At 38.7% G+C, this 14,189-nt stretch overlaps 1 protein-coding gene across 3 annotated transcripts in view; it reads right to left on the reverse strand.

Moving 5' to 3' along the window:
* Positions 1 to 14,189, reverse strand: part of CDKL5 (cyclin dependent kinase like 5) — a 174,211-nt gene that overhangs the window by 29,445 nt on the left and 130,577 nt on the right. For all 3 annotated transcript variants that reach the window (XM_043895532.1, XM_043895530.1, XM_043895531.1), the window contains 3 exons: positions 10,699 to 10,779; positions 7,854 to 8,005; positions 1,264 to 2,230 (listed from right to left, as the gene is read on the reverse strand). In XM_043895532.1, coding sequence (XP_043751467.1) covers positions 1,264 to 2,230; positions 7,854 to 8,005; positions 10,699 to 10,779 — 1,200 coding nt within the window. The remainder of the gene's footprint in view (positions 1 to 1,263; positions 2,231 to 7,853; positions 8,006 to 10,698; positions 10,780 to 14,189) is intronic.

The following is a 14,189-nucleotide window of genomic DNA, read 5'->3' on the forward strand; positions in this document are numbered from 1 at the left end:
TGATTTAAGCAAATGTAGTTTACAGAGATTAGAGAAAATCTCCAAGAAGTCACACTGAATTTTGAGAAAATTACCCAGATAGCTGATGAATTCTGTAAAAATAAAAATAGGATTCTCTAATGCAAATCAAATCTACAAGGTGATACCACCTTGCGCTGGTCAGAATGGCCATCAATAAAAAGTCTACAAATAACAAATAATGGGGAGAGTGTGGAGAAAAGGGAACCCTCCTACACTGTTAGTGGGAATGTAACTTGGTGTAGCCACTGTGGAAAACAGTATAGAGGTTCCTCGGAAAACTAGAGTAACAATATGATCCAGCAATCCAACTCCTAGACATATATCTGGACAAAACTATAATTCAAAAGGATACGTGCATTCTTATGTTCATAGCAGCACCACTTACAATAGCCAAGACATGGAAACAACCTAAATGTCCATCAACAGATGAATGGATAAAGATGTGGTACACATACAGAATGGAATGTTACTCAGCCCCAAAAAAGAATGAAATGATGTCATTTGCAGCAACATGGATGAACCTAGATATGATCATACTAAGCGAATTAAGTCAGAAAGAAAAAGACAAATACCATATGATATCACTTCTATGTGGAATCTAAACTATGACACAACTGAACCTATCTACGAAACAGAAACAGAATCAGGGACAGAGAGAATAGACTGGTGGTTGGGTGAGAGAGGGTTGCACTGGGAGTTTGGGATTATCAGATGCAAACTGGTATATACAGGATGGATAAACAATAAGATCCTACTGTATAATATAGTGAAGTATATTCAATATCCTGTGATAGACCATGATGGAAAAGAATATGAAAAAGAATGTATGCATACATACATATATATATATATATGTGTGTGTATAAGTGAGTCACTTAGCTATACAGTAGTGATTAACACAACAATGTAACTCAACTATACTTCAATAAAAATAAATGAAATAATAAACAAATGAAAAAAGATGTTCTCTAAACAAAATACGCCAGAAAGGAACATTTAAGAAAGGGAACAGATTTTGAAAAGCAAGTTTTCTGAGTTCCCTTGAGTACTCAACAATTAGCTTAAATAACTAAAAAAAAATTGTTTTAACAGATTAGTCTTTCAAATATTGCTTCCTTAAATATGTCCTATCACGAAAGTATAACCTCTTGCAGTAGGGATAACTGCACACCGAACCCATCACATCCCCGAACCACCTTCCCCTGAGGAGCCGACACATCTGGTCAAGGCCCTGAGTCGTACCTGAGGTGATAAGAGCTGCAGGCTGTTGGCTCTGGCCGCCATCCCTTGCCCTACACTTAAGCTTCCGTCCAAGCCCTTGGCTCTCACTTTGTCCCGGGTCACGTACATGGAATGCCTATGTGGACGCTGCTGGGAGGAGAAGGGGCTGGTGTAGCCCAGCCCATACGAAAAGGATTCATGAGGTGCAGATAGCGAATGGGAATGGCTGCTGTCCATGTGTTCAGGCAGCTTCAATTCCTCCATCGTCTTAGAATGCCTGGTTGTGGTTCGGCGTGAGTCAAGAGTGCCTTCACTTCGGTTATTTCTCCCCGAGGGGCTGAGCAAAGTTCTTGTATCACCGTGTCTGGTGGGGGTTGGGCTGGTGGGAGAGTTCAAGTCCAAGCAGCTGGATGGGAAGTACCTACTGGTATTGGACTCTGCGATCTGGGCCCGGGCTTCGGAAAGGTTGCTCACAGACTTGGAGTCACTCAACGCCCCATGGCTTTTGGCCTTGGTCCTATAGGAAGGACTCCGAGAGGACTGGGGAATGGTGTCAATGTAGCTGTGCCGACTCTGCTTTTCACCGGGCTGCAGCGTTCCAGCTTTGCTCTGAGAACTTTCCATAAACGAGTGCCGGTTCTGTTGAGATCTGCTGCTTGACTTGAGGTACTTCGTGCCTGGGCCATCTGAAGGCTTTGGGTCAATATTAAAATCAAACTCTGTCTTTGACTTGGCTTCTTTCGGGCTGAGAAGGTGTGGAATGTTGTTGTTGGTTAGATCTTTGCTGGTAGACCCAGGCTGGCTGCCGGCTTGGTAGGTTTTGGTGTGCATGGGACTAAGAGTAGCTCCAGCAAGGTTTCCATTCAGGAAGCTTTCGTTGGCAGGAAGCCCTTCATCAGCCCGGGGCAGAGCCACACCTAGGTTCTGGATATCTTTGCTGTTAGATCTGTGGTGAGACTGCAAAGCCGCACTTTTGCTGGCTTGGTTTCTGTGTCAGAAACAAGAAGCATATCAGTTTCCCTCAAGAGCAGACACACACAAAGTATTACTAAAACAAGAAAGAACAAACAACTAAAACACCACAAAGACTAAAATAATTTTCTCTCTCAAACATGTGACTATAAATCACATGTAATCTATCATTAAGAGTAAGTTGCTTAGATCAAGTCACTCTGCCACAAAGTACTGGTCCTGATGAAGTGCTTCGGCATTCTTAAACACTCAGCTAACTTGCTGCCAACACGGCTTCTACCTGATCATCTGGGAAAAGATCCTTTTGCTATATTGGGGCTCAGAAGAGTATGTGCTGTAGAAAGCCTGCAAAGAACAAGACAGCTGAGCTATAGGCAAATTCTTTATAACTCTGTCTGCGTGGACATCAGAAGGAGACATTTAGACTTGCAGATCACTCTGTTCCTTGAACTTCATTTTTATTTGTAAAACTCATGGCCTACCTCAGAGATCCATGCAGCATATACACACAAGCATTTATGTCTCTTTGGTCTTTAGCCTGTATAATCAACGAATGCGAATTCTAGCAAGGTGCTCAAAAAAAGAAAATGATATTCTAAAAAGAAGTGGGAACTGCCTGGTGAGGTTTGCTGGAAAATGTGATGATCAACACTCATGTTTTAGAGAAGTGGCATACTTGGGGTATGTCAGATACCTCCTGTACACTGACTAGGAGTGTGTCTCTAACTGGATCACAGGGACCTAAACAGGTAATCTCTCTCCAAAAGACACCATTTATTCTCTTCTCCATTTCACACTTCATTATTTCAAATGGGCTGAGGTCTTCTTTAGGACTGAAAGCTTCACGTCCTACTTGGTTTAAAATACAAAATATAAATCCTGAGGAAAACCCTGTCCTCTCTTTGAAAGCTGAAGCTGGTATCACAGTAAGGTCAGTGTGATCTACTGTAACTATCTAAAGGACCAAATTACGGTTTGAGATAGGTGAGAATGCTTTTAAATGAATAGCAATTTCATTATTTTTTTAAATAAAAGACAATTTTTACTATTCATTCCAAAAATTTTGCTGCAAATATTGCTATTGCTAAGGATGGTTTGATCTGGGAGAGTTTTGCTCTCATCGCAGAGCAATTAGAGGAAAAGTCACATTTTTTTTCCTCTACAGTGGTAATCTATCAAACTGTGTCTTCCTATTTTCCCTACGAGAATCCACTCGCTCAGGCATCAAAGGTAAAGGCCCTTATCCTCTCCTCCTCTCTTTCAGAGAAGTGTTAAAAAGTATCTGATGGCAGGCATACCTGTAATAGTTTGGAAGTTCTCATCTCCAAAATGCACATACTAATCTCTCCCAGTTGGGTCACAGAAATTGCAGCATTAAATAAGATCTCTTAAATCTGAGCTAACTAAATGGCAGACCCAGATCCAGAGAGAAATTACAAAGAAAGGAAAGTTTCACTTTCTATTAAATGATGTTAACAGAGTCTATCTCTAGCTCCAGAGTTGACGGTCCCCCTGTCAAGTTTTAAACTTGCGACAATGTACATCTTGGAAACTAAAAATATCTCAGCAACTTCTTAAAAAACTCAAATGATGATAGAGTCTCACCCATAAATAGATCTAAGTATGCTGGTTATTCTCCATGTGCCCAACCCCCAGTCCATTCTCCATTCCTCTCTGCTCCATCCTGGGCCTGGGGAACCCAACACTTCAGAATGTGTCACCCAGCCTCCCTTGCCACCTAACTCCCAGTTGGGCTTAGCAGTGCAAGGGTGTGGGGGCTGTCTCCCCTGCTCCTTCCTGGCAGTGGCCCCCTGACTCAGATCATAGGTGTGTCTCTAGATTATAGCTCTCATGGGGTGGCTCCCCCTGCCTGGCTTCCCTGGGCTCTCACAACCTTATTTTTTTCCTTTTCTGCTTCAGGCCTAGAGAGTGTAATCACAGAGATAACACATGCAGATGATGTGAAATGTCCAAAGCTCAAAAGAGTATATCCAGAAAAAGATAAGAGAAAAGTGAAGATAGCTGCTAAAGCTTTTGAAACTCTTGGAAACACTGCTCTCAATGTAGAGCACAAACCTACATATATTAGCAAGAATATATTCATAGAAAAATAAGATACAATTTCTAATGTGAAAAGGGAGGCTATAAAGTTAAGGTGGAAACATGTGTCAAAGAGTTAGGTTTCCCATAAAAAGTACAAAAAGCCTAAACTGCTATTCTGAAAGTTTCTGTCTCGATATTAATATGAAGCCACTGACCTCTGCACACAATTCTTATGTAGAAAGGGCATCATATTGTCTTCAAATCAGAGCTCTGCCAAAGCACAATAAAAAAACTGGTACACAGCTCACGCAACTCAATATCAGAAAAACAAACAACCCAATCAAAAAGGGGCAGAACACATAAATGGACATCTCTCCAAAGACAACATACAGATGGCCAATAAACACATGAAAAGATGCTCAACATCACTCATTATTACAGAAATGCAAATCAAAACTACAATGAGGCATCACCTCACACCAGTCAGAATGGCCATCATCAAAAAATCTATAAACAAACAATAAATGCTAGAGAGGATGTGGAGAAAAGGGAATCCTCTTACACTGTTGGTGGGAATGTAAATTGATACAGCCACTATGGAAGACACACGGAGATTCCTTAAAAAGCTAGGAATAAAATTACCATGTGACCCAACAATTCCACTACTGGGCATATACCCTTAGAAAACCATAACTGAAAAAGACATATATACCTCAGTGTTCACCGCAGCACTATTTACAATAGCTAGGACATGGAAGCAATCTGGATGTTCACCAACAGATGAATGGATAAAGCAGCTGTGGTACATATATACAGTGGAATATTAGCCATAAAAAGAAACACATTTGAGTCAGTTCTAATGAGGTAGATGAACCTAGAGCCTATTAAACAAAGTGAAGTCAGAAAGAGAAAAAATATCAAATATTAATGCATACATATGGAATCTAGAAAGATGGCACTGATGAACCTATCTGCAAAGCAGCAATGGAGATGCAAACACAGAGAACAGACTTGTGGACACAAGAGGGAAGGAGATGGTGGGACAAACAGAGAGAGTAGAATGGAAACATATACACCACCATATGTAAAATAGATAGCCAGGAAGAATTTGCTGTATGACTCAGGGAACTCAAACCGGGGCTCTGTAACAACATAGTGGGTTGGGAAGGGATGGGAGGTGGGAGGCAGGTTCGAGAGAGGGGACACATGTATGGCAGAAACCAACAAAACACTGGAAACCAATTATCCTTAAATTAAAAAAAAAAAAACTACTATTATGGAAATCCCATAGATCTCTCTGACACACAACTGGAAGGAATCCGTGTTAAACTGCCAACCACTTGAGATTTTATATAGTAACCCTTCTTAATGGTTGGTAAGATGGATATATAGATGGCTAATCTCCAGTTAAAATAACTTTTCAAAGCAAACATCAAAGATACAAAACTACACTTTTATGGGGAAGACTGGCGAAGCAGGACTGGTGACAGGGCAGTGTGTGGCAGGATGAAGCACCATCCCACCACGTCCAAGGTGAGCAGAACCTCAGGAGAGTCTGAGGAGACTCAGGCAAGGACTAGGTAAATGCAGAATCCACTGCCTCTCCCACAGAGACAGAGTGTGTGAGGGTATGTGTATGAGGGTACTTGCTGTCTCAGGGACAAGGCAGGGCATCCAACACAACATGGTGCCCTGAACATCTCTACAAGGGTGCCAGGAAGTCCAATGGAGCCATGCTCTACGCAGAATTAGTGTCCACAACAGGGACTTCCATGGAGGATATGTGGACCATAGACAAGCATGGAGTCGAGATATTTCCAGATACATGTAAACTGAGCTAATGGTTTCTTTCCTACATAAATCATTTAGGACTTTTTCTTTAATATATTCAATATAGTGTCAAGACCTGAAAACAAATTCTTCTGGAGATTTTTATTTACTTACAATTTCTATTCTTGCCTGCTTCAAAAGGGGATTTGGTAGGACTCCTCAAAGACCACATGAACCACATCCTCATGACCACACACATCCTCCTTGATAGATCCCTAAAGAGGGCTCCCAAGGAGAGCCTTGGACCCCACTGGGTATCTCTCTCAAGTGAGTTATTAGAGGACGAATACACAAGCCTCCTTTTATGGTATGGTTACACTGCCAATCACTAAAGCACAAATTTTCATCATTAGTCTACTGAACTTTCTATCACTGAGATCCTTATTATTTGCAAATATAAACTAGAAGAGACAGGTGACAATCAAGGTAGAAGGGAGACAAAAGCATCTGAACTGGGAGTGACCCCAGATAAGACACAAGCATAAATGTGATGCTCTTGAACTCAAAGGATCAACCATATGATGAATACTGGTCCTTGCCTTAGTGCACTGATCTCATGGAAATGGACAACAAAGTGAACACCAACTTAGTAAAACGGAATTTGAATCTCCTCCTAGGCCTCCTTGAAAAAAAACAGGTAAGAATGGTTTATAAGATGTGAAGGAAACAATAACCAAACCAGTCATTTTAAAGAGAGTAAACAGCTATAAAACACAATCACACCACCGCGGTTAAGCAGAGAAAATACAGGGTAAATGGTTAGTGCTTACTTATAGCTGTACTCACAGATCTAAAAAATACCAGGTCTTAAGCTCTCAAAATTCCAGTTGGTTAAGAACAATTGTTCTATGTGGAGAGAAAGGGGGCACATGGGACAAAAAAACTTGTATTAGGAAAGCTAAAGAATTACTGTTTTCTACTTCTCCAATAGTAGATAAGAGAAATGATTTCTTCCAATAGTAGACAAGAGAAATGATTTCCTATCTTCCAAATTTAAGAAATTCTAGATGACAAGACCAGCTTCCTGGAACAGGAAGGACACTGCCCCTGTAAATGCAGCCAAGAGAAGTAAGGAATGTTGCTTTTGGAGAGAGAACTTGATCGCAGGGTCCAGCTCCTTGAGCCCCTCCCCAATCTCCTACCCCGAAGGAAATACAGGGTTTTTTAAAGATTATACTGACAATTACATCAGAAAGCATCAATTTTAATCACTACCTACCAAACTTATTTTACTATTTCTATATTCTTATTCTTATGAAAAACTAGTTTCTCAACTCAATGATTAAAAGACAAGAGCAACAAAAACATGAGCCCCTGCTATTAAGCCAGAACTACTCGGTTCTGTTGCAAAGGATGCAAAGCATGTCCTAGGTGCCTTCCCACGGTCCTGTGATTGGCATCCTCCTTTCCCTTCAGGAATCCCTTTGCCCTCACCCATCCTTCTTCTTCTAGGGATCACCCCTGTCCCATGCACACAGGATCTTCAAGCTCATGAGGCTAGAAACTTCCCTTTGTCGCTAAACCATGCTACCTTTCCCAGGGAATGCATAGGTTTCCCCTGGGAAAATCTTGTAAAAGATAAAGTCTTTAAGACCCACACAACTTTTAAATTGTGGTTCTGAATCATGCAATAAGCATAAGGAAGATATTTTTGAATAAGGAGGGCTTTCCTTCTTTTCTCTAATTGCATCATTTGAGCAGCCACCTCCTCCACCTACTTGTAAGACCAATACTGCATCTGTATTTCCTTAAAAGGGAATATTTACCTATTAGACAAAGTGCTGCTTTCCACATGGTAAGGTTTTCTTTTTGCTGACCTTGAAGGGGAGCGATCCAAAAGCCTCTGGGTTTGGAATGTAGGGTGATTCAAACACTGTTCTGTCAAGTATCTGTCAGCTGGGTCCAACTTCAGTAAATTCTTAGGAAATAAAGTTAGGATTGGAAAGAACATCACAAAGTCAAATTTAAACTGTAATAAAAACCATATTTCTTTTCCTTATAGAAGAAATGCATGGTCATTGCAGAATATTTAGTAAACACAGTTTAGTCTAAAAAAATTTTTTTAAAGGACCATCTAAATCACTCATAATCTTAGCATTGCTGTCCTCTGGGAATATGCCCTTCTAGCCCCTTAAAAAATATCATGTATGTATTATTTTCTTTTACAAAATCTGGCTTATATTACACACAAGTTTTGTATACTGTACATTTCCTAATTAAAAACATTTTTACAACATAATTTAAATATTTCAAATGTATTCTTAAATTTTGTTTTTGACTGTACCATGCAGCTTGTGGGATCTTAGTTCCCTGACTAGGGATCAAAGCCAAGCCTTTGGTAGTGAAAGTGCAGAGTCTTAACCACTGGATTATCAGGGCATTCCCTAAAATATACTTTTAAATAAGTACATATTCATATAAAAAAATATACACTCTTCATTTTTCTCTTGTCCTCCTCTCTGGAGGCAGGCAGCCCATTGTACATGTGTCCTGCGAATCCTTCCACAGGTACTTTGTACATATCTCTACCTGCTCCTTTTATTTTATCCAAACACACATACATACAATGAGTCTGCACTTAAGTCTTCTTTCCACTCAACAGTAGATCTTAAAGAGATCATTCCATATCAGTAATTCTATATACTATCTTAGGTCTATCAATTACCTACAGGTAATGCTACCCTAAGTAGCATTGTTTTCCTTCTTTTATTATCATGAACAATGATGCAACAAAGAACTTTACATATTTTAAATGACTACATGGAAGTTTGTGGTATGATTTATTTAATGATTTATTGTTGGATGTCTAGATGGCTGCCACTTTGCACTATTATAATTAAAGCTTTGATGTACACCTGAAATCATTGCATACGTCCATTATACCTTGCATAGGACAAGTTCCCAGATATCAAACCCACAACCTCTGTATTGGAAGGTGAATATTGGCAGTGGGCTGCCAGGGAAGTCCCAATGGTAAATATATTAAATGAATGACAATTCAACTGTTCAACTTTCAAACTGGTGTAAATGTGTAACAGTTCAGATTACTGTCATATTTTTATCTGTGTTAGTATTTACCAGGTACCACATTTGACACTGGGTAATTACATTTGGTAATGATTTAACAAAAGAAGTTCAGTTATTTTTTACTAAAAGCGACAAAAGGCAGAAAACATGAAATTGTATTTCAGTTCTTCTATTTTACTCTATTTACATTTTAAGTTACCAAATAATTAAAGCCCTGATAAATAAATATTGACTGTGTGAAAGAACAGACTGACATAATCCAACTGATTTAAGAAATAATTTATGCCTAATTAATCTTAAAGAGTCATGAGGATTTGTTTTAAATAGCATCTCTCAATCTGTGTTCAGAAGAACACAAGTGCTGTAGCATTTTTTTAAAGTATTTAGTATTTAATTAAATTTGGGAAATACTTCTTTACTGTGAGATTTCTGAAAGCCTTTATAAGTTAATGAACATTGTAAATCTCCAAGAAAGGTTATATCCCATGTGGCCTTTTCCAAAGGCTACGCCCCCCTCCCTCACCTCTGCCCCCACACCTATTTACACAGTGTTCCCTGGACCACAGATTAACATGGTGTTAAAGCAGAGCAAAGTTCTAAGAGTGCTGCGCAGCAACTTCCAACTGTGCTAAGTATGCCTTTAAAGGCTCTGTGCAGTGTAAACTCCTATGTTTCTGACAGTTGACTGAATGGGCACAAAATAAAATTGATCCATTAACCAGTATCTTTTGAAGGTCTACTACCATCAAATAACTAACACTGGCTGCACTGAAAGCTGGAGAAATGTGAAAAAGCAGTTCTTACTGAAGGGGCTAACCATCTACTTGGGTAGAAAAGCTTGAATAAAAAATTGTGAGAACATTTTCAGTAGTCCAGAGCATGGAGACCTGGACAGGGACACCAGCAGGAGGAGGAACACTCAGGCATGGTAGCAGCAAGCAAGTGATCTTGCGGTTGTCAAATGAAGAGCCAGTGAAAGAGACATTACCTAACAGCAGAATTATGTTCACTGATAAAATAATCTTATGGGAGGCCTTGAATACGCAAAAAAATGTTAGAATCTTTTTTCTTTCAACATTCATTTTAAGATTTGTTTTTAAAACATGATGCCTGAGGACTTCCCTGATGGTCCAGTGGCTAAGGCTACACACTCCTAATTCAGGGGGCTGGGTTCGATTCCTAGTCAGGGAATTAGATCCTACATGCCGCAACTAAGACCCAATGAAGCTAAGAAAACAAAACAAAACATTATACCTGAATAGCTCAAGTGATGAAAAAATTTTAATGATTTTCTTATTATTTATATTTAGATTGTTATTATTCTGCCCATTTTAGCAATCTAATTTAGGTATTTCATAGTCCTGTCTAGACAGAATGTTATAATACCAGATGCTGTTGTGATTTTAAATGAATTGCATGCCTCTTCAGAGGACATAGTCCTCCACTATTCACCACTACACCACATACTACACACCTGTTAACAAAACATTTAATCCATAAAAGCAGGCTATGGTCACATATAGACACAAGAGAAATCACAAACCAAAAGACATTTTGTACAGATAATACATCAACTTGTCCCACCTTCATTAAGTCAAGTAAAACGCTGTTTAAAATTCCAAGGTATCTTCTCTCCAACGACTGAGGATGGTTAACAGCTGGGAACTACAACAACATGACAGGAATATTAGCACATGGGGAAGGGTATGTGTGTACATGTGCTTTGAGTGTTGGGGAAGGTAGCAGAGGAGCAGAAGCTAGTGCCCTGGTGCCAAAGTTAAATTTATTTCACATAAATTTTGGTGTCTATATATTTGAGCTTGGGATTAATAGGACTGGGTGTTAAATAAGAGGAAAACTCACAAGTGAAACTTAAAAAATCTAATCAGACAACACTGAAGCATGTAAAATAAAACAAAATATAAAAATTTGAAACTATTCAGTTTATACAGTATTGCCTACTTATACAGATAATTTCATTATAATACAATTCATACAGAATTTGTCTGCTTATACAGACAATTCTTACACCCTTTTCATAAAAACATGCAATTTACTTCTGAACATCAGAGAATTAAAAAGAAAAGGCTAGTACCTGAAAGACTACAGAAGTAAAAATAATGAATTCAGACACACGTTCTATTATTGCTTTTAATGTACTCTTTGAATGACTTGTTTTTAATTTCTTACTTTATGTAAGCTGGAACAGAAGGCAAACAGGCTCCTAAATTAACAAATGTATTTTTAAATAAAATGAGGGGAAAGGGTCAAGTTTATTCAGATGATCTGTCCTTCCCTCTGCCAACTCACATTTCACAATATCTAAGTGGATGATAAAATATTAGAGTCTAATGCCATGTATTCCCTCCCAACGGGAGGACTAGTTTGCTTTTAATATGTATTTCCTTTATACCAATATAAGAAGATTTCAAAGCCGAAAATCTCTAAACATACTCAATAAGTGGATGAGAGGAGCAGTAATGTAGAAAAATTCAAACAAGGTATTAAGACTTCATCCACACACAGTGTCACAGTGTTAGGTATGACAGGAGATACAGAATATGGGTAAGACCAAAACCTTGCATGTAAACAACTCCCAGTCTTGTTGAGAAAGCAATCAGTACAAAACTGTGTAGCCATAAATTCTAGTTGAAGTTCAGCAAAAGGAGAGGCCAAGGTGGTTTGCAGCTGTAGAAGAATCCATATATAGATAACATCTGAACTAGCTTTTGAAAGATCAGAAAAAATGTGAGGACAGAGAAAAGTAGGACAGCACCTCCTAGATAGAGGACACAGAAGGAATAACATGAACTTAACACAGACACACAGGCAATAACCTAAAACACATTTCTGAGGGAAGTGATGCTATGCAAGGCATTTCAACAATTGTTATGCTACTTATTTCAGAGATGAAGAAGGTGATGATCAGAAAACTGAAATAAATGGTTCAAGGCAGGTTACATAACTAAAAAGCAGTAAAACTAGTATTTGCACTCAGTGATCCAAACCCACATTCTTTCTTAACATGGGCGCCTTTCCTAAAGGAGGTACAGAGGTTCCGCTGGATGTTACTGGAGCATTAAATATCATCCCAGAGAGAGACACCTGTCATGGTGTGATAAAAGACTCTATGCTAGTAGATTTTTTATTAATACTGTGCTTATGAGGTCTATCTTATGCTACCAAATATCCCCTCCTCCTTTTCTGCCAAAAGTAACATTTCATCAATAAGAAAATTAATGCCCAAAGTCAAAAGGTATTAGAAATATGATTTTAAAACGACCACATAAACTCTTAAAAAATTAATTTATGTCTTTTGAATGAAAGACACCATTCTCGTGTGAGGTAATCTGACAAATCAATACTCAAGCATAGAAGTTTAAAGTATATGTCACTCAGTAGTTTGTTTCGTCTTCCCTTTTTTTCTTATTCACGTGGCCAATATGACACAATAAGAGTGCCTCTTTACTGAGCACTTACTATGCTTCGGGCACTGGTCTGGGCACTTTGTTGTTGTTCAGTCATGTACAACTTTATGCAACCCCATGATCTGCAGCTATAATGTCTAATCTTCATAACAACCCCATTGGTGGTACTTCTGTTATCATAATTTTATACATGAAGAAAGACAGGCACAAGAAACTTGCCCAAGGTCATTCAAATAGTAAATGTCGAGTCTGGCTTTGAACCCCAGCAGCCTAACTCCAGAGTCTACGCCCTATATTCTGGGATAGCAATTGTTATTTTTTCAAAATAATGCATATTATTAGAGCAACATCTTGGTGATTTTCTAATCTCTACACACTAAAGCAAAATACAAATCACACTGGACTGGTTACTGGCCAGTCCATGTTTCACAGCAGCCGCCATTCACACACCCTGTATGCTTAGCTGAGAACATCTCAGACATTCTCAAGTGAATGATACAAGAAGACTCTTCCCACAAAAGATGTGGTTAAACCTCCAAAAAGATTAAACTAACTTAGTTAAAATACCACAAACACTTTCAGACTAAAACATAAAGACATTAATTAAGGTCAAAATCAGTGTCAGGGAAGCAGCAGTTTCTCCAAAGGATACTTACAGACAGTGCCATCATGGACTGTCTAGCATTTTACAGATAATATTATTTAGCGAGGAGGTCTGTGAACAAATAGGACCATAGACAAAGGAGGAAAAGATCTCCTTTGTTTGGCCTATCTAATCCAAATGCTATTCATTCTTCAATATACATTTCAAATTGCAAATCCTCTATAAATCATTCCAAGTGAATCCAGCCAATTTTCCAGAATCTTTAATATTCTCAAGGTCACAATTATATCTAGATGTATTAGAGAACAGTACAATGTAGTAAAGAATGCAGTACTTTATTATATACTATGCTTTATCATAAATTGTATTGTTTTCTAATTATTTTATGCACAAAAGTCTTAATTCTTCAGCTAGTTTACAAGTTTTTAAAGCCAGGTACCATGGCAGATCTGTTTATACTCTCTTCAGAGAATCCAGTTTAAAGCCTCTTTAACCAGGCAAAGAATAAGGCAGCCAGAAGACCAAGATTGATGCTCCAGTTCAAATATTTAATCATTTAATACTATTCAACCTAGTAAGAGCAACTCTAGTTGTGTTGTGAATATAATCGTGGCCATGAGAGCTCATTTCTTTAAGGAATCCATTAGTCCAGTGAGGATACATATTTTCAAATAGTTAAAAAAAATTTTTTTATTACAATTTAAAAACACTGAAGTATAGTATGGATTTACAATGTTCTGTCAAATAGCTATTTAAGAGAGACTGCTACGTGTGCTACTAGTGTGCTGCAGGAGCACATAAGGAGGAGGTAACCATTCCCCTGGAGGAGTCTAGAAGGCTTCATAGAAGGAGGACACTTGACCCAAATCTGGGGGAGGGAGGATGGAGAGCTTTCCAGGAAGGGGGGTGAATATTGGGAGAATTATAGGAAAATGCAGCATTGTAGAAGCAACAAGGAAATGGTGACAAGGTCAATGTGGCCGCAGGGCAGGGGTAGGAAAAGTTGGGAGACAAGGCTGCAGGGCTAGGAGCAAGGGGTTTTT

Source organism: Cervus elaphus, chromosome X (assembly GCF_910594005.1).
Source record: "Cervus elaphus chromosome X, mCerEla1.1, whole genome shotgun sequence".
Lineage (NCBI taxonomy): Eukaryota > Metazoa > Chordata > Mammalia > Artiodactyla > Cervidae > Cervus > Cervus elaphus.